Raw genomic sequence first — 26,123 nt, forward strand, 5'->3', positions numbered from 1 at the left:
AGGTGTCCAGTTTTTTAGGGTCAGTGTCTTCGTCATCGGGATTTCTTCAAACTCAGGCCACCCAGGTCCTATCTTAGCCCCAGCACCAAGTGGTTAGGTAACAGAAGGCAGGTTCTTCAACCCTTCTGTGCCCTGGCACTCAGTAGCAACATGGCTCTCTTCCATTTCCTGCCCACTCCCTCACTCCTGGGGTCACTTCCCAAATAAACTGTCTGCTCACCTCCTCTCTCAGGAGCTGCTTCTGCAAAATGAAGGAAAACTAATTGTGTGACCGAAGTGAGATCATTTTCCACAGTTGGCTGCCATGCTGTGCATAATAAGTACCCACCTAGCAAGGCCCACACACAGCCCAGAAGGCACCAGAACAATTGCTTCGTTAGGAATCATCTCTCCGACTCCGGAGTTGACAGACCTTTACCCCCCACATGTTAAGAGCTTGGTGACACGACCTCCTCCTGGCTTCTCTCACCCACCGTCTGTCCCTAATAACCCCACCCAGGTACCAGAGCAGCTCTGACTTGATACTGCAGGACGCTGTCACTTGAAATTAATTGCAACTAATTAAAAATGATCCGGTTAGGACAATTGCACAATGGCGCTCCGGAGACCGCTTCATTCCCAGAGGTTTGGTGGCGTTTGTGGCTGTTGCAGCCCGGGTCTGCCGGATGGGGCCATATATCATCGTGTCATTTTCCATTGTTATTTCTCTGAAAGCCGCAATTTAAAAGAGTCTCAGATGAACCATGAGCAACTTCGTGCTAAAAAGAAAAATGTTACTGTCCAAGATCTGGAAAATATAACGTATAGGCTCAAAGCAACCTCTTGACATGAAAAGCAGTCTTAAGTTGGTGCTCCGATTTGCATATAATATATAATGTTGTAGTTAAAGGAGCCACCAAACAGGCCATGGCTTTGGAGCATCGATCCTCTGCCCCTTTGTGCAAACCAGGTCACCTACTGTTCTTGGTCATCATTTTATCACAGCTGTTCCTCACATAAGGTGATGGGTTGGTGTCTAGTCCACTGGGTTCTGGAGACACCGCTCCAAGTCCCTGGAGGACCTAGGAACTCTCCCCTCTTGTTTGAAAGGCATATCCATTTGGTCTAAACTGAACCCAGAAGTAGCAGTGATGGGGGGTAGATCCACTGCTTAGGCATGGCACGGACTGACTAGAAGTGGGGAGGTGAGCTGTGTGTATGTAGCAGCACCTACACCCCAAGATCCCTGGGACCCCAAAAGAGATGCAACAATCCAGAGCTCTCAGAAAGGGTCCAAGAAACCCAGGGTGCAAAATCTTTAGAGCACAGTGGGCTGCAGCTCAACTGGATGCCACCTCAATCCTGAGCCAATTTACTCTGCATCATTCCATTAGTTGGTCTAATCAATGTATTACGAAAGTGCAGGTTTACAAAGCACAGGCCTGGGCATGGGAGTGTTTCAGGCTCCTGCTGCATCAATTAAACACACCACCTCTTCCCAGCAGCCAGAGGACTGTACTCCTTCCCCAGCCCTCTTTCCTGGATTGCTGTTCCTGTTGCTGTGGCCATGGGTCACGAAGAAATGGAGACCCTCACAGTCCCTGACCTGCATACATACCTCCTAGGGGTACCATTGTGCAATGTCACATCTGTCTGACCACTGGCGATGGCCCTGAGACCCCTTACTGCTCTCCTGTGATTCAGAAGACACCCCTTCTTTTCCCCCTCCTTCTCCTCTCAGCCCTGCAGGTGCACAGGAAGCCCTGCAAATATGTCTGTCAGAAGGGTGACAGGCTTCCCATAGTAGGTGTCTGTCTGTTTGCCAACAAGCCCTACGGCCCCGTAAGTCTCCAGAGGAAATTTCTTGCAGCCACCCTGGCTTCTGCTGCTTCTGTGTCCCTTTGTGGAGGGGACAGGTCACTTGAGCACCAGTATCCATCCTTCCCTTTTTTCCTCACTGTTTCTGCTCAGGCACCGTGCCTGCATGGCAGCCCCCATCCATCCTGGCCACTCAGAGGCCTCCGAAAGTATGCCTGTCACTGTAACGCATGGCCTGTGGAGGGGAAGTGACATTTTGAATAGTGGACACTTCCCAGGGAGCATTCGTCCTAGGTCAGCCTCATGATAAATAAATACGTCTTAAGACATACATACCATGGACTGCAATGACATGGTGGAGGCAGGATGTGAAGACGTGGGGGAGAGGGAAGACCCTGGGGCCGGATTTGGGGGCCCATTTATCCCGCTTTTCTTGGCAGGAAACAGAAGGAGGATATTCCCCTCAACACCCAAACCACAAAAGGGTACCCATTTCCTATGCTTCCTCCTGTTTCTTACCTGTCCCTGTGCCCCTCCCACACCCCAGTACCCGTCTTAATTGCCCATAACAGTGCCCTATACAAAGTATTTATAAGGCTTACTATGTTTGTCTTCCCGCTCCTATTAATAAAGTCTTGGAATGCAGGGAAGAAATATGGGCGGGTGACAGGGTTTTTAATGGTGCCTCACCTTAAATGCATTTTAAAATATGTAAATCAATAAAAAAATTATTTGTAATAGCAGCCTAAGAGTGCTGGTTAGCCTGGCGCGGAGCGAAATGCATGCTACAAGCCCTATTACCATACATCCTGGGAGCTGTAGTTAGGATTAATCTGTCAAAGGGGATGGTTTAGTGTTGATGAATATGACATGTGACCATTAACGATGTTGATTTTATCTCCCGAGATTAGCATGATTTACTTCGGATGGATAATAATGTCATTTGCTTGATGCAGTAGATCTGTTTACGAGCTGATTAAATTGTAAGGCCTTGCCTCATTTCATGCTATTTGGTTTACGGCTTCATTACCACAATCACAAAAGCTGGGGAAATGTCCCACACTCCATGTCACAATAAATCACTGCTTCACGTAGCCGGGATGGATTTGAGCAGTTCTGCCCAGCATGGACCATGCTTGGCTCCCCACGAATCTGTGATCCAGAATACATTGGGAGAATCTTTGGGAACGTGAGATCAAGATGGGGCAGAGATCTGGGTGGACCTTTTTCCCTGAGATGAAGGAAATCCTTAAGTAATTAGCTGTAACAAATTGCCTTATTATTTAGACAGTGAAGTGGTTTTGTTGCAAGGGATGGTCACCATAAACAGGCAAAAAAGTGACACTCAAGGAGCCGGGAAGAACACGGAGACAAATGTCACTGTTGGCCCATGATCCTTTGTTCTCTGTAAGGAGCTGTCTGCAGGCACGGTGTACAAGGTGATGTGCTGAGGTACTTGGCCCTGCACGCGGGGCAAGAGAGGTGAGTGTAGGCCATCACTCTGGGGACCTGTGGGTGGGAGGTGATGGGGACTGCAGCAGCGCCTGGCACAAGGCCAACACTTTACATCCCCCAGTCTCAGAACCACCAGGTGGTGATCATCATCTAGTCTGTGTAGGGATAGGAAGGAGGCTTGTGAGGTGGAAGGCAGGGCCTTGTGTCCCATTCCAAGCTGCAGCTTAGGAACCATGGAGTTCAAGCGACTGTTCACATGTTTAGAACACACACAGGGCATTGAGCTCCTGGCTCCTGCTGGCACCTCTTACTCCACAAGGTTGGGACCATTGTTATCATCTTAGATTATGGATGGGGAAAACCGAGGCTCGGGGGCTGAGTGGTCAAGGTCCCAGAGCTGGAATTAGAACGCAGGAAGTAAGCCCTAGCTGTACACAGTATTTGTCTGATGTAGACAATGCTGCTGCAGACCTGACTGTTGGCTCAAGAGAAGGACACATCCTCAGGCTGCCAGCTTCTGGATCTGGGACTGAGCCTGTGGCCCAGAATGGGCTCTGTTCATTAGTATCAGAGCACTGGAACCAGCTCTCCCTGGGAAGCCTCAACAGAATCCAGGAGGCTGCAAGGCAGCATCTTTGATGCGGGTCCTCTAGGAAGAGGGGACACTTGTGAAGCAATTCTTCACTGAGCTCAGCATCTCCCAAAGACAGGTCGGGGTCATAGAAAGTAACGGCGACCCTTGAAACCCCTGCAGAAGAGGGAGTGTCATCCCAAAGGAGGTCTACTTCTGAGCTTGAGGGCTGGCGTTCAAATGTGTGCACCACGCAGTCTGAACCCAGACTCTATCGCTGTCCTTTCAGAACAGAGGTCAGCCACTGGATCCATGCAGATGATCACTGTCTTGGCAGCACAGATCCCGGTACTTCCTCAATTCTGGGCACCTCCTTGTCACACACCTTCCCAGGCAATCTCAGTCACTCAGTTTCCCAACCTCTCGTCACTTACTTGACTCTTTGGTCACTAACTGAGCAGCCACCCACGAGCCTGGATTTTTGGCTAGGCACTCAGCTACTTAATCACCCTGTATCTCTCTAGCCCTCTGCTCATCCATCAGCCCTTCCTGAACATGTTCTTTGTGCCCCCCTTGGGCTTAGTGTTGCTGGGGATAAAGATCTCGGAGGTGGCAGCCCCATCTTCAGTCTATTGGCTGCTTAATTGATCTACCAGCCAATCCGAACGTTAGCTGTTTGATGGGCAGTCTCCCTTGCACCTCTAGCTCTGAACTAGCCTTCAGTGGGCTTGGGAGACCCTCCAGTTTCCAGGAGGGGGCGCCTCAGAGCTATGATGGAAGGCTGCAGCTTAGGACTCCTCTGTTTCCTCTCTAGGCTCTGTCCAAAGAGGCCTCTGTTCAGGCCTTCTGAGATGTGGGGTTCGGGAACATGGTGTGTGCTCCCAAGACACGGTCCCTGCATCTTAGACTTTCTACCCTCTCCCGATGATAGTAAAGACATATTGTAACCCAGAAATAATCACACACACGGAGACATGCATGCATGCATGCACTCGCGTGCATCCCCCCCCCCCCGCATGCACACACAGTGTTACTTGGGTCTGTCCCAAGGCAAGCAGCACACCCGTTCACTGCAGTCACGCTCCATGCCCAGACACATACACTATTGCCACACTCACACAAAGACCCACGGATTCCAGAACACAGTTTTCTTTGACACTTTTCCTCTTACTCAATGCCCATAGGGCCGCCCCCATATCCTAGCACCCTGGTAATGCTTTGGCTACATAACCCTGCATAGCACCCCATAGCTCCTGCTGAGGGGTGTATTCTCTAAGTCAGAGGAAACTCGAGTCTCAGCACTTTTATCTCCATTGCCCGCGATGCCCCCACCTCCCCTCCCACTTCGGGTCCTCTGGGTTGCCATCGCTCTGCCTCTCTGGATCTGACATTTGGACCTCAGGTAGTACCTTGAATGAAAGTCAGTTGTGCTTCTGGGAGCATAAAGACCTTGAAGTCTTTGGTCCCAGAATCTCCAACCCCTGTCTCCTGACTGGCTCTCTTGGCTCCTGGGGGGTGGAGATTAGTGGGGGCCATGAGATACTACCCCAAGGTAAGTCTAAGAAGCGAGGTGGAGTGGGGAGCTAGAAGTTCAGCAACAGTTTGATAGGGCTGCTGGGGGGAGGGCGAGCGGGATGAAGGCAGGCGGGGGTCTACAGTGGGTGGGTCAGCCCAGGGTATCTCTTCTCTGTGGGTTGGAGTGTTTTCTGGAGTGAGAAATGAGATTCTGGTCCCGTCAGTTATCTCTTGTCACAAGTATAGACCCTCAGGTTTCACGACTTTAGAACACTAGCATTTATTTTTATCTTTAATCTCCAATTGGGCTGTGGTGTGATAGGGAAGGCTTGGCTCTCCATCAGTTCTACTCAGAGTCTGGTGGTGGGTGGGGGCAGGTTGGGGCGGGGAGTGGCCCCAAAGCAGGAAAGGAAGTGCTGGGACCTTTTTTTTTTTTTTTTTTGCTTCAGTCTGACAGTAAATGGGGCCTTGATAGGGGCAGGAAGCTGGCCACCCCGACATGTTTGCTGGGTGTCTTCACAGTGTGATGACCGGGGTGAGGTGCGTGTGCTCTGGGATGCGTGGGTGGTGCCTGCACGTTGGAGTACAAGCTGTGAGGTCTAGTTTAGCTTTCTTCTGTCTCTGGGGACAGATGACCCTCATGCAGCTTCAGCTCTCTCTTCCCCGATGGAGCTTTCAGGTGTACGTCTCCCATTTTGACCTCACGCAGGCATCAGAACTCAACACCTCCAAACCAGGCATAGGGGCTCACGCCTGGAAGGAATCTCAACCCAAAAAGTCAAGGCAGGAGGATTTCAATGAGTTTAAGGCCAGCTTGAGCTATGCATGGGTTCTAGACCAGCCTAGGCTACAGAGTGAGACCCTGTCTCAAAATATCACTATCAAGGCTGGAGAAATGCCCCAGCAGTTGCAAAGCTTACAGCTTTTGCAGAGGACCTTGGCTTAGTTCTCAGCACCCAGACTGGCAGTTCACACCCACACATAACTTCAGCTCCACATACCATCACCTGAGGGAGAAACTAGATTGATGTGGGTAGCTGTGTCTGGGGTCTCTCGATTCCCAAGGCAGCTTGGCCTTCGCTTCCTCTCCAACTGCAGTCCCTCTCCCAGCACAGTCCTTCGGACTTCCTTCGTTCTCCCAGAACCATCCTTTCCTTGCCTGCTCTGTGGTTTTGGACTGTGACCAGCCCACATCTCTCTGAGCCACTGGAACTCCAAATTCCTGCCTCTCGATATTTGATCCCATTTTGTCAGTCCTCTGCTCAGGGACTGTTGATAGCTCCCAAGTGTCCGTCAAAGATCGGGACACCATCTGTCCTGCCTCCTTGGCTTAGATATCACTGGTCCTTTCTCCTCTGGTTCCCTTATCCCAACTTCCTACCCATCAAACGCCTGTTCATCACTGAAGCTGCCACCTCTCTGATGACTTCCGCACCTTCCTGCTGGGATAAACTTGTCATATTCCTTGTCACAGCCTGGCTAAGGCAATAACTGTTTCTAAGACCACAGCACTGGGCAGTGAGTTATTTGAGGATGGAGACCATGGCTTGGTCCTTTTCCACTGCTTCCATGCCAAAGACAAGGCTGTGTATACAGCAGGTGCTCAACACAGGATTTCCAGTGGACACTCACTCTCCAGGACTGGAGACTCAGCACTCTGCAAGGCTCTAGCCTTCCCACAGGCAAGCAAGTGGCCTTTTTTTTTTGCCTTGTGGGGCATCCTCAGGGAGGTACCCTTCCCACACTTCCTGTATCTGGAGCAGCATCTTCTGACATAATGTAGGCTCTGAGCATAGAGCCTGTGATTAGAAGAATAGAATTCTTCATTTCTTAAGAATAATTATTTGTTTTTATTTTATGTGCATTGGTGTTTTGCCTACACATATGTCTATATGAGGGTATTGGATCCTAGAGTTACAGACAACTGTGAGCTGCCACGTGGGTGCTGGGAATAGAACCTAGGTTCTCTGGAAGAGCAGCCCATGCTATTAACCACTGAGCCATCTCTCCAGCCCCTATAACAGACCTTATAGAAAGAGCTGTGGGGTAAGGCTCAGTTATCTTTCATCTTAGCCCTAATGTTTATTAGCTGTGTGACTTCAGGCATGTTACTTAACCTCTCTGTGCCTCCATTTCCCTCTTAATACAATGCATATATCTCCTAGATAGCTGTGAGAGTCGTAAAGATAATATGTTGAAAGCATTTAGTATCATGCTTACTGTGAAGAAAATATTTATTAAATGGCAATAATCATTATCATCTCATTTCTTCCCAGAGACTGCAGTAGGAAGATCCTAGGGCCGGCTGCATTCTAGGCCTGGCCACTGGAATCCTTGCTGGAGGGGGAAGAAGCACAAAGTCAGAGCAGTGGACTATCACACTGCCCCTTTCTCCACCTCCCCTAAGCAATTGCTGGATGCATCCAGAAGGTGCAGAAGAGGAAGCTGGAAGGGAGAGAGGGTAGGTTAAACTGGAGCTGGGCAGTCTATCAATAGCCAAAGTCCAGGGGCACAGCGCAGGCTAAGCTGTGGGCTTCCCACATGAGCTAGGCTGCAGCATCACCCTGCAGTGGGCAGTCTGTCTGTTGTAGAGTAGAGAATCTGGAACAGGGTCAGGGCTGTAGGAGACGGGTACCACAGTAGGCTTAGAGAAGGAGGCTACACACTCCCCAAATGGCCACTCATCGAGTTCCTGGCAGCGAACTTGTGTCTTCCTTACTAGCAGGGAGGTGACTTCTGCTCCCACGGCCCTGGGGCAAGATGGCAAATATCTAGAAAACTGCTTCTCTGGGAAACAAAAGCTTCTGTTTTGTGTCATAGCGCTTTGCCACTTGTCTTAGTATAAACACTCCTAGCCTGACCAAACCACCGATCTAACAGGACCGAGGGAGGCATGGGGAAAGATGTGCCCAAATTTGTGCTTGGGCCAGCCAAGATGATTCTGGCACACCACTGCATAGGGCTGACCTCCATGCTTGGGGGCAAAGTTTAGGGTGTGGCCTCCGCCTATGGAGACGCCAAGGCTGATAGGCTGCACAGCAAAGAACAGAAGCTGTGGCCTCCGCCTTCTCTTGGCTTTGTGACCTTGAATGGGTCATTTCACCTCCGTCAGGCCTCAGTCTTCCCATCTGAAAAGTGGGGCTAATGGCAGTTCTGAGGGTCAGGTAATGGTGAATCCTGGCCTGTGTGTTGACCTAAACATTACTTATTACTGTTAATCACACAGAAGATTTGAAATGTTCACATGGTAATAGTTTAGATAGGAAAACCTAGAATTCCTCAGGAGGGTTGTCTAGGTTTTGCTGTTGTAATATTGGATTTTCTTCAACACTGAGATTATGCATCTATTTGGTTATTTTATTTTATTTTAGTTTTTTTTGCAGCGTCAGGGATTAAACCAATGACATACTAAGAGTTGTACCACAGAGTCCCTACTCCAGAATTTTAAATCTGCAGACCCAGAAATTAACTGGAATTATTCATGTACATATGCTCTCCTTTCTAGAAAAGGGGGCCATGGTACATCTGAGGTTCTTTAGACATGGCTGTAGGTGTTCAAACTACACTAACCCTCCCAAAGACTCTAGAGCTTCTGGCATGGAGAAGGGCAAAGTTCCCACCCCACAGGAACTGCCCAGGAGATTCTGCGAGAGAGGAAGGGATTGGAGAGCACAGGAACCAACAATGTCAGGGGCACCAGAGGCAGCAGCTGAGAGCCCAGCACCCCCCCCCCCCTTCTTGACCTCAAAAGGTGGAGAGTGGTTCCAGTAAGGTCTCCTTTCCACTGTCCCTTCCCAAGGGACCCATGGTAGCCTCTCCCTGCTTGCTCCCCAGCCTGTGCGGCTCTTCCCCAAGTGGTCCTCCCCTTGTGTCACCCTGAAGAGGTGAGGTGTGTTCCATGGTTCACTGTTGGGTGATTAAAACAACTCGCCTCCTGCTTCTATGGTCAGTGCTGCCATTTAGCTTCTGAGCTGTGTCTGATTCCAGAGTCAGTCCAAAGATGAGTCTTGGTGGGCTTCTATGTTGAGCGGGAGGCTGTGTTTTAGGCTCTTATCAAGACCATGGAGGAAGGAGACAAGGCCTTTTACAACCCAGCTTTTCAGTTTTATTTATTTATTTTTGTGAGACTGATGATCAGCTCTAGGTTCTCAAAAATACTGGAAAAGCTCTCTACCACAGAATTTTCCTCTTATCCCCTTAAATTTATATTTTAAGCTGTTTATATATAAAATTTGTATTTTGCCCAAGTTGGTAGTGAATTCATGACTTGCCCCACCTTAGCCAGGTGAGTAGCTGGGATTATATAGGAATGTATTCCTATTCCTAGCTTTGTCTCCTTTTCTTTCTCTCTCTATGTATGTGTGTTGTTGTTGTGTGGTGTGTGTATATGTGTATGAGGGTAGGTGCATGTGTGCCATGGCAGGTGTATCCAGGTCAGAGGACAACCTTGGATTTACTTCTTGCTTGAAACAACTTGTTTGAAACAAGGTCTTCAATTCACTGCTGGTGTTCGAGGCTAGCTGGCCCGTGATCCTCCCAGACTGCAGGAGCACTGGGGTTAATGCGTGGTTTCTTGAACTCAGGTCCTTACATTTGGGCTGTCTCACAATAATAAGATCTGTTGTGTGTGAAGTATAGGGCACAATAAATGAGTCTTCAAAGTATTTTTCTTTCCTTTTTCCATGTGTGTGTGTGTGTGTGTGTGTGTGTGTGTGTGTGTGTGTGATGCACGCTTGTGCATGTGGAACACCAAGTTTGATGTCAGAAAACCTTCCTCCTCTGTTGTCTGCATTGAAGCAGGGTCTCTCAGTTGAACCTAGAGCTCCCCAATATTGCCAGTCTGACTAACCAGTTTACTCCAGGATCCCATCTCTGCCGTCCAAGTGCTAGAATTGTAGGCGGGGCTGGCTGCTCTGCCTTATGGCCTGAACTGTCCACTTACATTCTGAGAGGAAATTTGTCTTCTTTATACCACCATGTAGGGTTTTTTTTTTTTGTTACTTTCAGAAGTAAAGTTTCGAACTAACGTAGTGAACATCACTGGGCCTGGTTGAGAGTCCAAACCTTCCAGGTTCTCATGGCCATGCTCCTTTGTGTCCCTCAAATCCTTTGGAAACAAATTTCCCCCTAAGAGGACCAATTCATTGCATATTTCTCTTCATAAAATTTAAAAGTGTGTACATGTTATACATGCGTAGTGCACATATGCCGATGTGTGCACAAAGAAGGGTATTGGTGTACTGGTCTACCACTCTTCTGCCTTATTCCCTTGGAATGGAGTCTCTCACGGAACCTGGAGCTCCGAACTCAGGTCCTCATGCCTACGTAGGAGGCACTCTTGCCTAGCCCTGTTTTTCCTCTCTGTTTTCTCCTTTCTCCCTTCATTCCTCTAACATGTATGTCCCCATTACGTTCTGTGTAGTATGCTAGCTGAGGAGATGTAGCTTTCCCCTCTGTCCTTGGCAGATGATATAAAGAATGGCTAAGGATATAATTCAGTTGGTAGTTCATATCTAGTATCTATCCTTTGGGTTGGATATCCGATACTGTGTAAACCAGATATGGTAGTGTAATCCCAGGATTGCTTGAATGGGGGATGGATGGGGAATTCAGTATCACCCTTGCCTACATAGGTGTTCAAGGGCGGTCTAGGTACATAAGACCTGTCTTACAAAAGAGTACGTAGAAGATAGAGATGTTTCAGACACAGGACCCAGAGGATCCCACCTGGTTCTGACCTGAGAGCCTCCCTGGCACCAGAAAGCACCATGCAAGCTTCTGATGCTGAACATGAGTCAAATAGTCCCAAGCTAACTCCAAATAGAGTATTCTAAGGTTTTTCTTTATTAAAAACGAAAACTCACGGAATGGGAATGGGGGTCCAACATCAAGGTGTGGAGGGTGGGAAGAAGAGAGTGAGTTGGGTGTGACCATGCCTTTTTGGTAGCTAAGCCACACCCCAACCTGGTCCAGCCTCTTAAAGGCCTTTGGCCGAAGGAAGTTCCTCATCAAGCTTCCAGTGGAGGGAAGCAACCATTTGGCCTACCCATCTGTGATGCCTATGAACTAAAACAATGACCAGCATGGCATGATATACCATTATGGATCCCATCATCCCATCCCAATAATGTTATACATACATTGACAGTAGCCAGCAGTTCTCTAGTAGGACCAAAGGCCCGCTCAACAAGAAGGAAACCAAGCCAAAGACAAGAGGTCAGTGAGGTCATGGATCATGGAGAAGAAACAATAACCACCACTTTACTAGACCAGCATCACCACTAACTGCATTATAAATATTTGTCCTTATACCTACAGAAAAGCAAGGTCCTCATTTCTCATCAAGGAAGAGTCTCTTTGCAACAGATGGAGACAGCTACAGAAAACCATAGTCAATCAAAATGCAGAAACAAGTGACCATGTGGTGCTCGGGACCAGTTAATACATCTACCACACAATTCCTGCACTAAGGCTCAGGAATCAGAGTAGAAAAGGGGACAGACATAGCCAGAACCTGGAAACAACCTAAATGCCCCTCGACCTATGAATGGATGAAGATAATGTGGTACATTTACACAATGGAGTACTACACAGCAGAAAAAATAATGACACCTTGAAATTTGGGGCAAATGGATGGAGCTAGAAAACATCATATTGAGTGAGGTAACCCAGACCTAGAAAGACAAATATAATATGTCCCCACTCATATGTGGGGTTGAGACATAAAACAAAGAAAAACTAGCCTACAATTCACAATCTCAGAGAACCTAGACAACGAAGAGGACCCTAAGAGAAATATACATGGATCTAATCTGCATGGGAAGTAGAAAAAGACAAGATCTCCTGAGTAAATTGGGAGTGTGAAGATCATGAGAGAGGGTAGAAGGGGAGGGGGAGGGAGGGAGGGGAGCAGAGAAAAATATATAGCTCAATAAAAACAATTAAATGGGGGGGGGAGAAAGAACGTAAGAGCTAGAGGAACAGGGAGAATGCAGTGAGATCGTGTTTCCTAAAAATGTCAGAGAAATGATGAGACCCGTGAAGTCCTATCAATATCGCTTCTGAAACAAAATCCGAACAAGGATTCCAACAGACATGCTGACAGGGATGGAGAAAGCTCCTAAGGTCTCAACTCTAGACAAAGAACTTCAGGCAGCTAAGAAATGCTGAGAGTGGATGAGTGTGTGTGTGTGTGTGTGTGTGTGTGTGTGTGTGTGTGAGAGAGAGAGAGAGAGAGAGAGAGAGAGAGAGAGAGAGAACTAAATAAAAAGTAGCCATGGAGAGCAAAGGGTACATGGGAAAAATTGGAGGGAGGAAATAGTAGGTGGGGTATGATGTAAGTATAATTTGATTTCAAATATAATATATAATTTCAAAATTATTATATATAATAATAATATTACAAAAAAAGAAAAAAGTGTTTGACAGTGAACAGGCAGGAGCTACAGGAAACAGGGGGAGACCATGAAATATAATGGGTACCCAGGGAGCTTTCAGAAGGTAGGGTGGTAACAATTTGGCCAGTGGTCAAAAGTTGGAGTGTTGAGTTAGCATGAAAAAGGGGGTTCAGTGAAGGCCCAGCTTCCACTGCTGGGTTACACACACACACCTTTGTTTGCCTTCTGCTCCTCACATGTGAAACGGAGAAGGTAACAGGGCTGTGGATAAATGAGAGTGTGGACAATTATGAATGCCATTCTTCCAGTGTTTGGGGCAGTGTGCCATTCACCTGTGAACACACAGCCCTGGGTCACTTTTGGAGAAGAATGTCACCATTATATATGTCTTATTTCTGACCACCCAACTGTGAAGAAACAAATACCCACCCAAGCTGGCATCCTTTTCCGTGGCCCAGTGGCCTGTGAGCTTCCCCCCTCGCCTTTATGTTAGGTGCAGAGGAATGCAAAATGAAAGGGAAGCGGGGGGTGGGGGGGGTGGGAAACCTGAAGGTGAGTATTGGGAGGATTTTCTTTTTTTTTTTTTTTTTGTTTCTTTTGGTTTTTTGAGACAGGGTTTCTCTGTGGTTTTGGAGCCTGTCCTGGAACTAGCTCTTGTAGACCAGGCTGGCCTCGAACTCACAGAGCTCCGCCTGCCTCTGCCTCCCAAGTGCTGGGATTAAAGGCGTGCGCCACCACTGCCCGGCTGGAAGGATTTTCTTCTTTCTTCTTCTTCTCTTTCCTTTCCTTTTCTTTTTTTTTTCTTTTTTAAGATAGACTCACTGTGTGGCCCTGATGACCTGGAACTCACTGTGTAGACCAGGCTGGCCTTTAACTCACAGAGATCTACCTGCCTCTGCCTCCCACGTGTAGAGGTTAAAGATGTGACCACTAGGCCCAGCGCGGTATGGAGAAAATTTTGAGGGGTGCTGTATTAGTCACTTTTCTTGTTGTTCTGATAAAATTCCTGGCAAAAGCAACTTGAGGGAGGAAGGGCTCTTTTTGGCTCACAGTTTGAGGGGATACAGCTCATCAAGGCAGGAAAACATGGCAGCTAGAGCTTTCTCCATTGTGGTAAAGGAGTCTGCTCATATCTGAGCTAATCAGTAGAGAAAGTCAGAGAATGGGGTGGGATACAAACCTCAAGGCTTGTCTGCAGTACCATATCCCCTCCAGTCAGGTCCCACCTCCCAAGAAGCTCCCGAATCCTCTGTACCAGGTGCTGGGCAGTAAGGTCAACAAATACAGGTCTCTGTGAGGACACTTCACACTGCTTGGCAGTGGTGGTGCACACCTTTAATCCCAGCACTCAGGAGGCAGAGGCAGGCGGATCTCTGTGAGTTCGAGGTCAACCTGGTCTACAAGAGCTAGTTCCAGGACAAGCTCCAAAGCTACAGAGAAACTGTGTCTCGAAAAACCACACACACACAAACACACACATACCAAACCCAGCCAACCAACCAAACAAACCAAAAGCAAAACCAAACACCACTTCCACTCTTAATGGGCAGAGAGCCTGAGCAAAGAAGGCATTTCAGGGAAGGACTGTGTAATTGGCACAACTGAGTAGAAGTTTGGGGTCTAGCTAGTAAGCAGTGGCTCTGAACTGTGAGGATCAGTAATTAACATAAAATAGGACAGATTAGAAGAAGAACTATGACTATTGGCATCTGTGAGAAGCTGCTGCTCTCAGTCTTTAGTAAGAGTCATAGTGGGTCAGGTAGGAACTGGGACCCTTCATTTTCCTATTATTGTTGGTTTTTTTTTTTCCATGCTGAGATTCAAACTCGGGCCTTGTGTGTTCCCAGCCCTTAAATTTATTATTTTATTTGAGGTTCCTAATAACCCCTGGTAAGTTGGTATCAGCGTCCCCATTTTACTGATGAGAACATGGAGGACAAAAGGAGGTTAACTGTAGAGTAAGCCACTGTGGAGCTAAGAGCCTGCCTCATTCAGCCATGAAACTGCAGCAAATGGCTGTAAGCTGTTCTTACTTTGAGAGTGTCTCCTACTGCCAAGCCAGGCCAGGATCCAAAGTCATTTTACAGAAACACCCCCTGGGGCAGGGGGCAAGGAGGACTGAAAAGGTACAGAGGAAGGAAAACTGCTCATGAGGTGACAGCTACCCAGGTTGGATGAGGGTTCACGGGGTACATTACACTGTACCTCCTAACCTCTGCGTTTGGAAAGTCTCCACAATAAAAACTAAGATGACTCGGAGGGTACCCCCACACCCTATCCTATACAAGATAAATCAAACTCTGGCTTCAGGTTTGTCCTGTTTTAAAGTCTCCTCCTGTAGGGGCAACCAAGGTGAGAATCCTGCTTAGACTCCATTCCCTGGCAGGTCTCAGATATCAAGGTGGAGTCCCGTGCGGTCTCAGTTTCATTTGGAAAATGGGGTGAAGATTCTAAGAACCCCACTGGCGGTGTTTGGAAGGTTAGACAGGATAAGAGGTAAACGGGCTGGCTGTAGTCTGTAACACCACAGTCACCATCCATGACATGGGGAGCATAGATTTGAATAGAGAAGGAAGCCTGGGCTTTGACCTGTGGCCTTCCTGTTGGCTTCCTGGACTTTGCCTCAGTTTCTCCATGAAGGTCAAAGACAAGAGGGACCTCAAGAAGCTTTTGTGGAAGCCGGTCATGGTAGTGCATGCCTTTAATCCCAGCACTCAGGAGACAGGGGCAGGACGATCTATGTGAGTTTGAGGCTAGCCTGGTCTACAAAGCATGTTCCAGGACAGTTAGGAGAAACCTTGTCTCAGACAGGGGAAAATAAATTAATAAATAAATAAATGCTCCTGTGAACTGTCTTTGGCCGTTCAGAGAGGCTCTCCAAAGGGCCCTGGGTCCCTACTGTATCTAGGCTTGCAAAGTGAGAGCGAGCTGGGTAAGAGGAATCTGCTGAAGCCCGGAGAAGGCGGTGTGAGTTTTTCAAAAGGAGGGTCCTGGAGGCCTTTACCAACCCTTTGGAGACGGGGAAGTGTGTGCGTGTGTGCGAGCGTGCGTGCTTGCGTGTGTGTGTGTGTGTGTGTGTGTGTGTGTGTGTGTGTGTGTAGAAGAGGAGCAGGGAAATAGTTCGCAGCAAAAAAGGAGTGAGAAGTGTTAGTGAGGGGATCCCTGAAAGCTGGAGAGGCGAAGGCGGCTTGGGGTCCTGGACTGGCCTGGGTTTTTGGTATTTTCCCTGCTATTGGGATCCGGAGCGCCGCCTGGTGGACTTGCTCGTGGTGCAGGCTCCAGCGGCTGACTACTGAGCAGGGGCCCTCTCCCCAGCTGCGGAGAGGGCAGAGAAGGGAGGAGGGGGACAGCTCCAGGACGCAGCGGGGAGGAACGTGTGTTTCTCCTGGGAGGCTTGAGAATCCGGCCCAACTTGCAACACATACTGACACCCGGCATCCCTCTAACTCCGTGATGAGTGATTTGGCTCCATCCTACATGTCTGGTGTGTGTGTGTGTGGGTCCTTCCTGCCCTTAACCCCCAGCCCTGAGGCTCTGGAGTTTTGCTGCCTCTGCCTAACTTCTCCCGGAAGAGGGTCTCGTTAAAGTTTTTAAGAGGTTTTATTTTGGTTAATAAAATGCCAAGAATGGGCATGAAGGCCTGAACGTCCCAGTTGTTGTCTTCCTGAAGGTTCCAGGCTTGAATTCCAGGGCTGACGAATATTTAGGCCTTCCCTGTCTGAGAGGGTCCTGGCGGGAAAGGCGGGAAAGGCGTAGTGGCCCAAGGACTCCTGCCCAAATATGCAAGGCCATGGTGGGTGAAACTTGTGGGTCCCAGTGCCAGCGGCCTGTGGCTGGTGCTGGTGAGAAAGACAGCAGCCTGGCTTTCAGATTCCACGCCACCGGCCTTGGGGTGTGGGCGCTCTGGTGGCTCATCTCCTTCCCAACTTGGTGCTGGTGGAGTTTGTGCAAGCACCTGGAGATGGTGAGCCATGCGGTGCTCAAGGACCCTAGAGAAGCCCAGGCCAGCCTAACGTCTCTCCTCTGAACCAGAGCGGCGGTAGGGTCGCATCGCTCCTTCTTCGGCCTAGCGCTGGTGCCAGGGTCTCAGTCGCCAGGCTGTACCCTTCGGGAAAGCAGAAAGTCCGCTTCTGAGGCCTTCGCGAGGTGGCCGGGTCCGCTCTGTGTGCCACCCGGGAAAAGGTCCCGCAGCTGTTAGACTGGTTCTAAGGAGGGGGACTGAAAATCTCAGAAGCCACTAAGTCCTGTGCAAATGGCACCAAGGCCTCGGGGGGGGGGCTGTTCTACACAAGGTCTAAAGCAGAGGGTAGATTCTGTGCCTGCCGCAGAGGCGACAGAGAGAGCTAGTGCCAAGGGAACCCAGAAACTCGGGGAACCCTGGAAGACCTGACTCCAGCAGGGCGCGTGCTGTGGGGTGCTCTCTCTGGGCTGCTACTCTTAGGTCCCAGGATCCTAGGGCGTCCTAGGCTCAGTGCTCCCAGCAGCTTAAGAACTACAGCGCCAGTCAAGGCCTCCTGGTCCCGCTGTTACCGGGGCATTCCCGATGCTGTTCTGCCCGCGTTTCTGGCTGCCGGGTGGTGAGGCTCAAGTTGGGGAGAAGGGAGCGCTCCGCGGGGATCCACACCGGGATCCTGCCTGTGTGGACGCCCCAGAACAGCACAGATTAGTTCCCGTGAGGCTGAACAGGACAGCCAAAACCCTCGTATCGCTGAGTTTAGAAGGTCTTCCCGGTTCCTAGCCCTGGAACGCACTCTTGCAACCCCTATTGGGTTGCTACACCCACTGCAGAACTCCGGACAGGGAAAACCAGCCTCGGTGCAGGCCTGCCACCCGCCCCAACTCCCGCAGGAGGATGGAGCCAATGTGGGTGGGGTGGGCAGGGTGTTAAGGGGTTTGGGGTAATTCAACTACTTCTAGGTCCAAAAAAAGCAGAACTCACTTTGTTGCCGAGAGACAAGAAGGTCCTGCTTGCTCTCTCCCCGCCAGCAAATGCCTCCCTATCCCCGCTAGTCAGCGCGCCGGCCCCAGGCCCGGTATGCTTGCAATGCAAAAGGGGGACCGGACAGGCAGTTGCTCATCCCCGGGGCTCTGGCCCCACCGGGCGAGTCTCAGCCTGCTCAGCTTTCTGCACAAAATGAAACTCATATGTCCCCCTCCCGCAAAAAAAAAAAAAAACCTTAAAAGAGGAATTTAACAAAAACCAAAGCCTCTATTTTCCCTGCTTTCACTTTTCACAAACCAGCTTCTGAAAGACTTAAATAAAAGCGAAATGAGCAATTAGCCAAGGATGCTATCTTTCCACACTGTGAATTTGCTCTTGAAAAACATTTTCCCCCAAGGCCAACAACCATTTAGCCGGCCAGCCGTTCTGAAGCTTTAGCCTATTCAAGAAAATCCCAACAAAGCAGTAGGAAATTCAGCCACGATCCTGGGCAGGAGGTAGCAAGGAGGTCCCGGGAACCGCAGCGGCCGAAACCGCTTTAATAAAAGTTAAAAAAAAATTAAAAAGATAATAAGAAGTAAAACCTTTTTAATACATCAAATATACGGAATTTTAATCTTTAAAGCGATACATTGTCTATTATTTTAGCACATGACGTAAACCTTGTCCCCGTCTCAGCGGGTGGACTTAAAAATTAAAAATAGTTGTGTTCCTTTTAAAGAACAAAATAAGGCAAATGAGGTTTTGGAATAGAATTGTTTTTCCTTTTTTTGTTTTCTTCCAGAATACATACAAAAAAATACCCATTCTCTTTCGATGGTAAACACCTTAAAAATACTTGCAATTTGAAATCAGAGTTGACAAATTGTGACTTATTTTGTTTCGTCTTTTTCTTTTTTTGTAACAAACATGCATGTAAATTTGAGTTTCAATCAGACATTAAATAAGAACACACGATACAATCATAGCAATTTAAAAGTAACATTAAAGAGAAGATCCTAATTCTGTAGCGGTTTTGTTTTTATTTATACTCTACAAGGGATGAGAGGGTTTGTTTTTCACATATTTACCCTCGAGTTTTAATTTTCTCCCCCTCCTCCTTTTAACCTACGGAGCTCAAACTAAATAATGCACTTTTGAACCATGGGTCCGCTTGGAGCTAACATAAATAAATACCAACGTTCACCGGCGAAGTCCTTAGATGAACACTTTCTCAATTATTTTTCCTTCTTTTTCTATAAAAAGTCAAACGATTTTTTTTCAACTTTTATAAAGTTTGGGTGGAGGAGCTAGGGGTGGAGGAGAAGGGTTTCCCGTCCAGGCTCATTCGCTGGCTGTTGTTGGTGGATAGGTAAGATTTAGGCTTTCTTTTCGCTTCCATAGCCCGGGTCTTCCGCTCCAGCCTGAGTCAGGAACCTCGTCCGGCTCCTGCCCCTCCCTCGACTCCTCCCCTCACCCCAGCTCTTTTCTCCCTCCAATTCCCCAGGGTCACCCTCACTGATACCCCAGTGCGGAGGCAGTGGTCAGTCTCTGTCCGTAGAGGGCGTAGGGGGAGTAGTAGGGTCCGGTGGCAGCGGGTACCGGCACTGGGGCACCAGGCGTGGGGAGCGGGCTCTTGGAATACGGGTGGTAGCGGCTGCTGAGTCCCAGTGCATGGTGGGGGCTGCGCAGCGCCAGGGTCCCCGGGCTGCCTGGTGCGCCCGATGTGGGGATGTGCATATGACAAGCCATGGCTGCTGCGGCGGCGCTGGCGAGAGACGAAGAACTGGGGTAGCCAGACAGCAGTTTGTCTGTCCCAGGAAAGGCCGTATGGGTCCGCAAGTGGCTCAGCAGCTCTTCCGACGTGGCAAAGCGCTTGTCGCACGGCCCATTAGCTGACACCCAGTTGCAGATGTGGGGGAGCGGGTCGTTAGGGAGCATGAAACCATAGGGGTAGAGGGGGTGGCCAGCCAGGGAGGGTGGTGTGGCGCCCGCAGCTGCAGCAGCGGTCAGCGAGGAGTGCACACCGTGCAGTGGGTGCGTGGGATACACCAACGGGTATCCCGATTTGAGCGCCGCGGCTGCAGCGGCCGGATCGTGCGCGCATGAGGCGCTGGCGGCCGCAGCTCCGGCCAGGTGGCTGGCGCAGTGGTAGCTGAGGCAGTATGGGTCCCGGCACAAACTGGCTGTCATCACGGACGGCGGCGACGCCCCGGCCAGGGGACTGGAACCGGCTGGCTTACTGCAGCCAAGAGAGCCGGCCGCAGCCGCGGCCAGCTGAGCCCCTACCAGGCTGCCAGGCTTGGTGGGGTCAAGTGCCACGCCGTGGGGCAGGAACTGGGGCGGGTAGCCAGCATAGGCCCCAGCCAGGCTGCCGGGGTAGGTCATGCCCGCGGGGGGTAGAGGGAACACTGTCTGGCCCGGTTTGTAGGGAGACACGGGAGCTACCAACCCGGAGCCCAACACCGACGACGAGGTGGGCGCGCTGGGGCCAGAACCAGAGGTGGAGCCGGAAGAGCCGCCGCAGTCCGAGCCTAGAGCCTTGCCCCCTGGACCCCCGTCTGAGTGCTGGTTCACATCCACGTTAATTCCGCCGCCGCAGCTAATCCGCCCGTGTGCCAGTCCCGCAGGTACCCCGTCCGCCGAGGAGCCCCCGGCGCCCTTGCTGCTGCCACCGCCACCAGCTTCGGGATCTTTCTTGTCGTCCTTGCCCTCTGGGCCGCCCCCGGCGGAGGGCAGCAGGCCTCCCGGCGAACAGGCCGAGGTGCTGGAGCTGGGACTGCCTGTCCTGGGCGTAAACGGCTGGCAGGTGGCGCTCGGTACCCGGAATCCCGATTTCTCCGCAGAAACACCCCCGCCGCCGCCGCCACCGCCACCTCCGCCGCCGCCTCCAGGCTCCTTCTTATCGGAGCCAGGCTTGGAGTAAGGCTTGAAACTCGACTTGTCTTCCACGCCGATGTCGCTCAGTTTCAGGGGGCCCGACTTGGCGTCCTTGTCTCCCCCAGTTCCGCCGCCTGCACCACCCGTGCCGCCCCCATTGGAGGCGACCGAAGAGAGTTTGGAAGAGGGCGAGGGGTCGGGCTTTCCTATCTGCGAACATGTTTGTGCCAGCAGCGCCAGTGGGCTCTTCTTGGCGTCCAGCTGCGGAGTCAGACGGTGAGGGGGTCACACAGAGAAAGAAGGGGAAATCCTTTAGAATCCCGACTTTAGGGTACTAATGCCCTCCGTAATAACCCGCGAAAAGCATCTCAACTTCGAGGCGCAATTCTAAGTGGCACCCCACTTCACATCCACCCGCTAAGATTCTTGTCCTTGGGAAAGACGACTCTAGGATCCTTCCCGTATTCTTTTAGCACTACTTAAATTTGGAAACAACCTCTCGCAAATGTTTTGGTTTTCATCTCTTTAGAGCCAGAACTGTATCCCCCTTCCCGGCACACACTCCTTGATTCTAAAGAGCAACAAGGGCTTGAGCTGTTGGCGCCTCCGAGGCTGTGTAAATATACTAGCTTCTGGAGAGCTGGAGGAAGGCGACTTTGGAACAGTATTCAGTCCCTTGTCAGCCTAGCGGCCAATGGGGGAGGGTTAGGTACATAGGGACTATAATACCAGAAGGGCAAGTTTGGGTGGCTTTGCCCCTTAGAATTTACATCCCATTCCATCTCATTGCCCTTTCCGAATTAGGGGTGAGGAAACGCTATCCTTTTCTCCCATCCTGGAGCTGAATCACTCCGACGCTCCCCCTCCCCGCCCCAGATCCCGTGGGAAAGAAACCCCACAGGAAGGCAGCCCTGGTAGGGGTCCCAGCTTGCCCCGGAGAGAAGGTCCTTACCTCGATGGGGCTGACGGGTGTGGAAGGCAGGGGTTGCAGATACTCTGGGTGCAAAATGTGGCCAGTCCGTGCCGTCAGCATCTTCAGCACCTTGATGGGCAGGCGGTTAGCCTGTCGCAAGGGATCAGAAGGGGGCACGGCGTGCACAAAAGGCTTGGTGCTGCCGGCCGGGGACGAGCTTGAGCCGTGGCCGGAGCAATTTCCAGAGAGCGCGCTGGTCCAGGCAGGGTCCGCACTGCCACTACTGCCGCCTCCGCCGCTGTGCTTACTGCTTCTTAGGGCAGAAAGCGAGGGCGCTGTGCTCATGACCCACCCGCGCGCATGGGAGCAGCGGGGGGAGGGCTTCGGGACGCACGGGGCGGGCTCGGGGTTGCGCGCTCGCCCGGGGTGCGGGAGCGGCTGGATGAGGAGCTGGCTCGGCGGACTCAGGTGCCCCGCGTGCCTTCTCGGAGCCTGGAGCCAGAAGCGAATAATCCTGAGTGGCCCGCAAGGGAGCTGTAGTGGGGCAGGAGGAGCCGGGTGGAGTGCGGGAGTGCCCCGCAGTGCGCGGTGTCTGCCTAGGGCTGCGCCCTGCGCTACGCTCTCCGGTCCCCGAGCCGGCGCTGCGCTCCGCGATGTGAGCTGCTGCCTGACCAGTCGGGGCTCTGGCGAGGAAACTCACTTCAAAAGCAGCTGCAACAAGGGGGAGATTAAAGCCTTTGCCGCCTTCCAATCAAATGGGAGCCTGAGGTGATTGGAGGGTCAAGGGGATGTGACGCGTCCCGCGCCGCCGTCGCCGCCGCCGCCAGGATTCTCAGTGCTGGTTTTAATGGGCAGCTCCCACTTCGCCGCCCCTCGGCTTGTCCCCTCCCTCGATTTCGCTACCCGGACGAGATGGACATTTATTCTACGTTTGCCATCTACCGCCTTCCTTCTTTTTCGTCCTCGTCGTTCTTCGTTTTCCCAGCTGGAAAACAAACTGAAACCTTTGGAGGGAGGGGCTGCGTATGTTCAACAGACTTCGGGCGGGTGTTGAGAAGAAGCACAGGCGGAAGTGTGGATACCAACTGAACGGTCGACTCCAGGGATACGTAGGTATCCGCACACCAATTTCTTTCCAATTTCAGTAATTGAGATCTCGCGTGGCGCGGCCACCCTGGAAAGGAAAGCCGATGCCGGAGAAAGTGTGCCCGTCCGCTTGGATTTTCTGAAGTTCCGCAGCAGAGAAACCAGAAGCTAGAAGGGCAACGGAGGGGGTGGCTGCTCGTCCAGGCGACGTGCGCTGGGCTCTCCGCCTTTCTTGATCACGTGACACCCGAGGACGCGCAGATTGGGGCAGAAGCGGGGGTCACATGTTTCCCCTGTTTCACACTCAGCCCCCCCCCCATTCTTGCTCTCCTTTGCTACCCTCTCTTCCCCCACCCCCCCGTTTCTCTGGGCATCTCCACCCCTCCATCAATTGTCAATGTGCCTCGACCGCAATCAATCAGTTATTTGTCAGCTCTTGTCAATCTGCCCGTGATTTATGTCAGCTTTTGTTGCTGATTACAAGGCGAGAGAGACTTGAAGAGAAAAAGCGAGACCGAGAGTGAGACAGAGGAAGGAAGAGACCGAGAAGGAACTAAAGGAGGGTGATAGAGGAGTAGCCTCCTGGTGTGTGTGTGTGTGTGTGTGTGTGTGTGTGTGTGTAGGGGGAAGAGGCGCCCACCGTCAGGAAAATGAAATAGTGAGAGTTAAGTGCGCAGGTGCACCCAGGACGCACCGGCCTGGAGTGTGCGCCTTCCCTCCCCGTGTTGGAGAGACAGACACCTTGGGGTGCTTTGGGTAGCAGAGTTCGGGGCTGCTTGGTATCTAAGAACAGCGGCGGAGAAGACGCCTAACACGGGAGGATTTTTGCCTCTCTGGGATAATCCCTCCCAGGCGTGTAACTTGAGGATGTCCGACTGCCGCCCTCGGTAGTGTCCCTACTCCCAACTCAGGAACTTCTTTCCAAAGAGCCACACCACCAAAGTAGCCCGAGTCCTGGAAGTTACTGGCGGGGTAACCCTCCTTAATTCTGTGACCCGGGTTCGTAACGAGGGATGAAAAACTCCAGAGAAGAGGCCTGGCCATGTGCATAGGCAAACAGGTCTCAGGCTCGCTCTTTCCTCTCCCCGGTCCTTCTCCAGTACCCTCCGCGCGCCATCCCGACAGTTCTGGAAGCCAGGCCTTGAATTACCCGGAGTGGCTCGACCAAATAAAGTGGATCGTCCAGACAGGACTGACCTGAGCAGGGGGAGCGAGAGGGAGGGGCGGCTGCCTGTGGGAACCGGTTCTTCCAGGGAAGCGCAGCGGGACTGCTGCGTTCCCCTCTATTTGTGCCGTCGCTCGGTTGTTTGGAACGAAGAGGGAGGCGCTGTGCGTGCCGCCTTGTACCTGGATCTAGGTACACAGCGTGTATGCACTCCAGTGCGGCTGGGCGAATACTCTGAACTTCTGTGATGTCCGGAGCCAGTTCGAGGGTCACCTCCAGAAACTCGCTGAAGTAGAAGGGGGTGAGCGGAGGACACACCCCCTTCCTCGGACTTGAGAGACTTTGAATTTCCCCTCCTCCCACCCCACTTTTCCGAAGAGCTCTTCTTTTGTTGTCAAGTCCTTTTGATAAATGGTGGGGCTAGGAGCGCTGGGAGCCGGGAGCGGATCTGCGCCCTGCACAGGGGCGGGGGCCAAGCTTGGAGACCGGTTTCCGACTATAGCTCTCTCTCATCTGAACCGGGTACTTGCAGGGGTCTGGTTGGGGACTTCCATTCCCTTTGGCTTGGTAGCTCATTCCTCTCCCACCACCCCAGTCTCTTTTTCCCTTCTGTATTTTTTTTTTTTTTTGTCTCTCACTCCATGCGGGTAATGAGAACTTTCTGGAATGGGGATGAGTTTTAGAATTTTCTCGTAGGTATTCTTCCACTCCGTTTTGATTTTATTCCTTGATTCGTTAGGTTGGCAAAGTTAATGAGCTGGTAACTCGATTAATGCTAATTTGGAGAAAAGAGGTGGTTTGTGCTTGGGGCTGGTTTTGTGTGTGTGTGTGTGTGTGTGTGTGTGTGTGTGTGTGTGTTACTAACACCTGCACTCAGGAAGGTTTGTGGTGCCCCTGCGACAATTGAGGAAGGTAAGTCTGAGACCGTGGTAAGATCACACGCAGAATTGTGACGGCTGCCTGATTAATTCTTGGAGATAAAGAGTCCCCGAGTACAGTTTACTAGGGTGGCAGCTCCAAACTCTCAGCCGGGCAATGTGTCTGAAGCCGTTTGTAGCCTGCGGGTGTTAGTGCCCAACTGTGCCACCGATTGCGTGGCTGTGAAGGTGTCACCTATGGCCAACTACTGTGGTCCCAGCGTAGCAAGCTCGTCCTTGGACTGTCTGCCATTTTGGCCTCTCTTGGCTTAGGCCTGGACATCGAAAACTGGCGCTGCGGACAGAAGCAAGGGTAGCTGGAGTATAGGCCGGGGGCGTCCTCAGTGTGAGCCCTTTTCTCCAATTCCGGTAGTTTTCTCAGTGCACTGGACAATTCAGGGGAGGCCGCCCCAGCGCTTCGAGTTGGGTGGAAAGCTGGAACGGCTCTTGCTCCAGCATGATTACACGCGCTCATGGGTATGCGCCGTGTTCCAAGAGCTCCAGCCGCTGGCCGCCTGCGTTTACTTGGCTCAAAACTCAGCTCTGCAGGTCGGAGCGCACGGGGGCGCTTAGGGGGTCTGCGTTCCATTGGCTTTGGGGGAAACACCATCATCCGATCCCTCGCACCTCTTAAGGGAGGCCAAATCCCTGAAGGCCGCGCAAGTTATGTAGGTGTGTGTGTGGTTATTAATTACTCCAGGCTAGGCCTAATTCCTCCAACCCTCTGAGGTGGTAGGCATGGATGTCCTGCGGATTTTATTTGCACACAAAGGACATGATTTGTTTTCTCTGAAAAAAAAAAGGGTAGGCATGTAGATATTTGAGGAGGTGGAAGAGAGAAGGCGGAAGGAAAAAGGGCTGAGGAAAAAAGTTTGAAAATGCCTTGAACTATTCACTGTCGAGATGGCTAATCAGTATTGAGGCCGGAGGGCAGGCGGGCCGCCTTTCACCGCCGCTTCCCTTTCATCTCTGGCTCGGCGGAGGCGCTCAATTAAAAGCCTATCAGTTTGTAAGTAAATCAACGCCTATCAGAGTTGTCACATCAAACAAAACGATTATTATTGCAGCCCGCCTCCCCTATTAATCTCCCTCGAAGATAATCCGCCTGACAGGTCAGGCCGGGCGAGCTGGAAAGTCTGGCCCAGAGCGCCCAAAGAGTCCTGGACTGGCACATGCCCCCAGGGGTCTCGGCACCCGGGTTCTGTTCCACCCAACAATCCCCACCCACCCCTGAGGTGTGAGAGAAAGGGCAAGCTGAGGCCGCTGGATCCAGACCCTTCCCACCAAACTACAGTTAGGCCAGAGATTCCCGGAGCCACTGAGGTGATGGTCAGGTCCGAGCCTAACAGCTTTTAAAACCAGTGAGGTTTGGGGAAGGACGGGGCCTCGCTTATTCCTTATTCTTCAGACCTGCTTATTCCTTGGAGGTTCGCTCCTTTGACTGCTTATTTTAAAATTTCCACTCTCTTCTCCTTTTCGTTTCTACTGCATTTTCTTTCTGGCTCT

The 26,123-nt window shown here is 51.2% G+C and overlaps 1 protein-coding gene across 1 annotated transcript; it reads right to left on the bottom strand.

Annotated features, from left to right (window-relative positions):
• Window positions 1-18,254: 18,254 nt before the first annotated feature.
• On the bottom strand, window positions 18,255-22,258 carry LOC121438702 (zinc finger protein 503). The gene is made up of 2 exons (XM_041639088.1): window positions 21,489-22,258; window positions 18,255-20,797 (listed from the first exon to the last, which is right to left on the bottom strand). The coding sequence occupies exons 1-2, from the start codon at window positions 21,792-21,794 to the stop codon at window positions 19,172-19,174; spliced, it is 1,932 nt and encodes a 643-aa protein (XP_041495022.1). The 5' UTR covers window positions 21,795-22,258; the 3' UTR covers window positions 18,255-19,171.
• Between the last annotated feature and the right edge of the window lie 3,865 nt (window positions 22,259-26,123).

Source organism: Microtus oregoni, unplaced genomic scaffold, assembly GCF_018167655.1.
Source record: "Microtus oregoni isolate MIOR12 unplaced genomic scaffold, Mior012 000056F_ref0000123, whole genome shotgun sequence".
In the NCBI taxonomy this organism is placed as follows: Eukaryota; Metazoa; Chordata; class Mammalia; order Rodentia; family Cricetidae; genus Microtus; species Microtus oregoni.

Coding starts and splice junctions, on each gene's coding strand:
- LOC121438702 (XM_041639088.1), bottom strand. CDS start 21,794: ATGAGCACAGCGCCCTCGCTTTCTGCCCTAAGAAGCAGTAAGCACAGC. Junction 20,798..21,488: donor CACCCGTCAGCCCCATCGAG/GTAAGGACCTTC, acceptor CTGACTCCGCAG/CTGGACGCCAAGAAGAGCCC.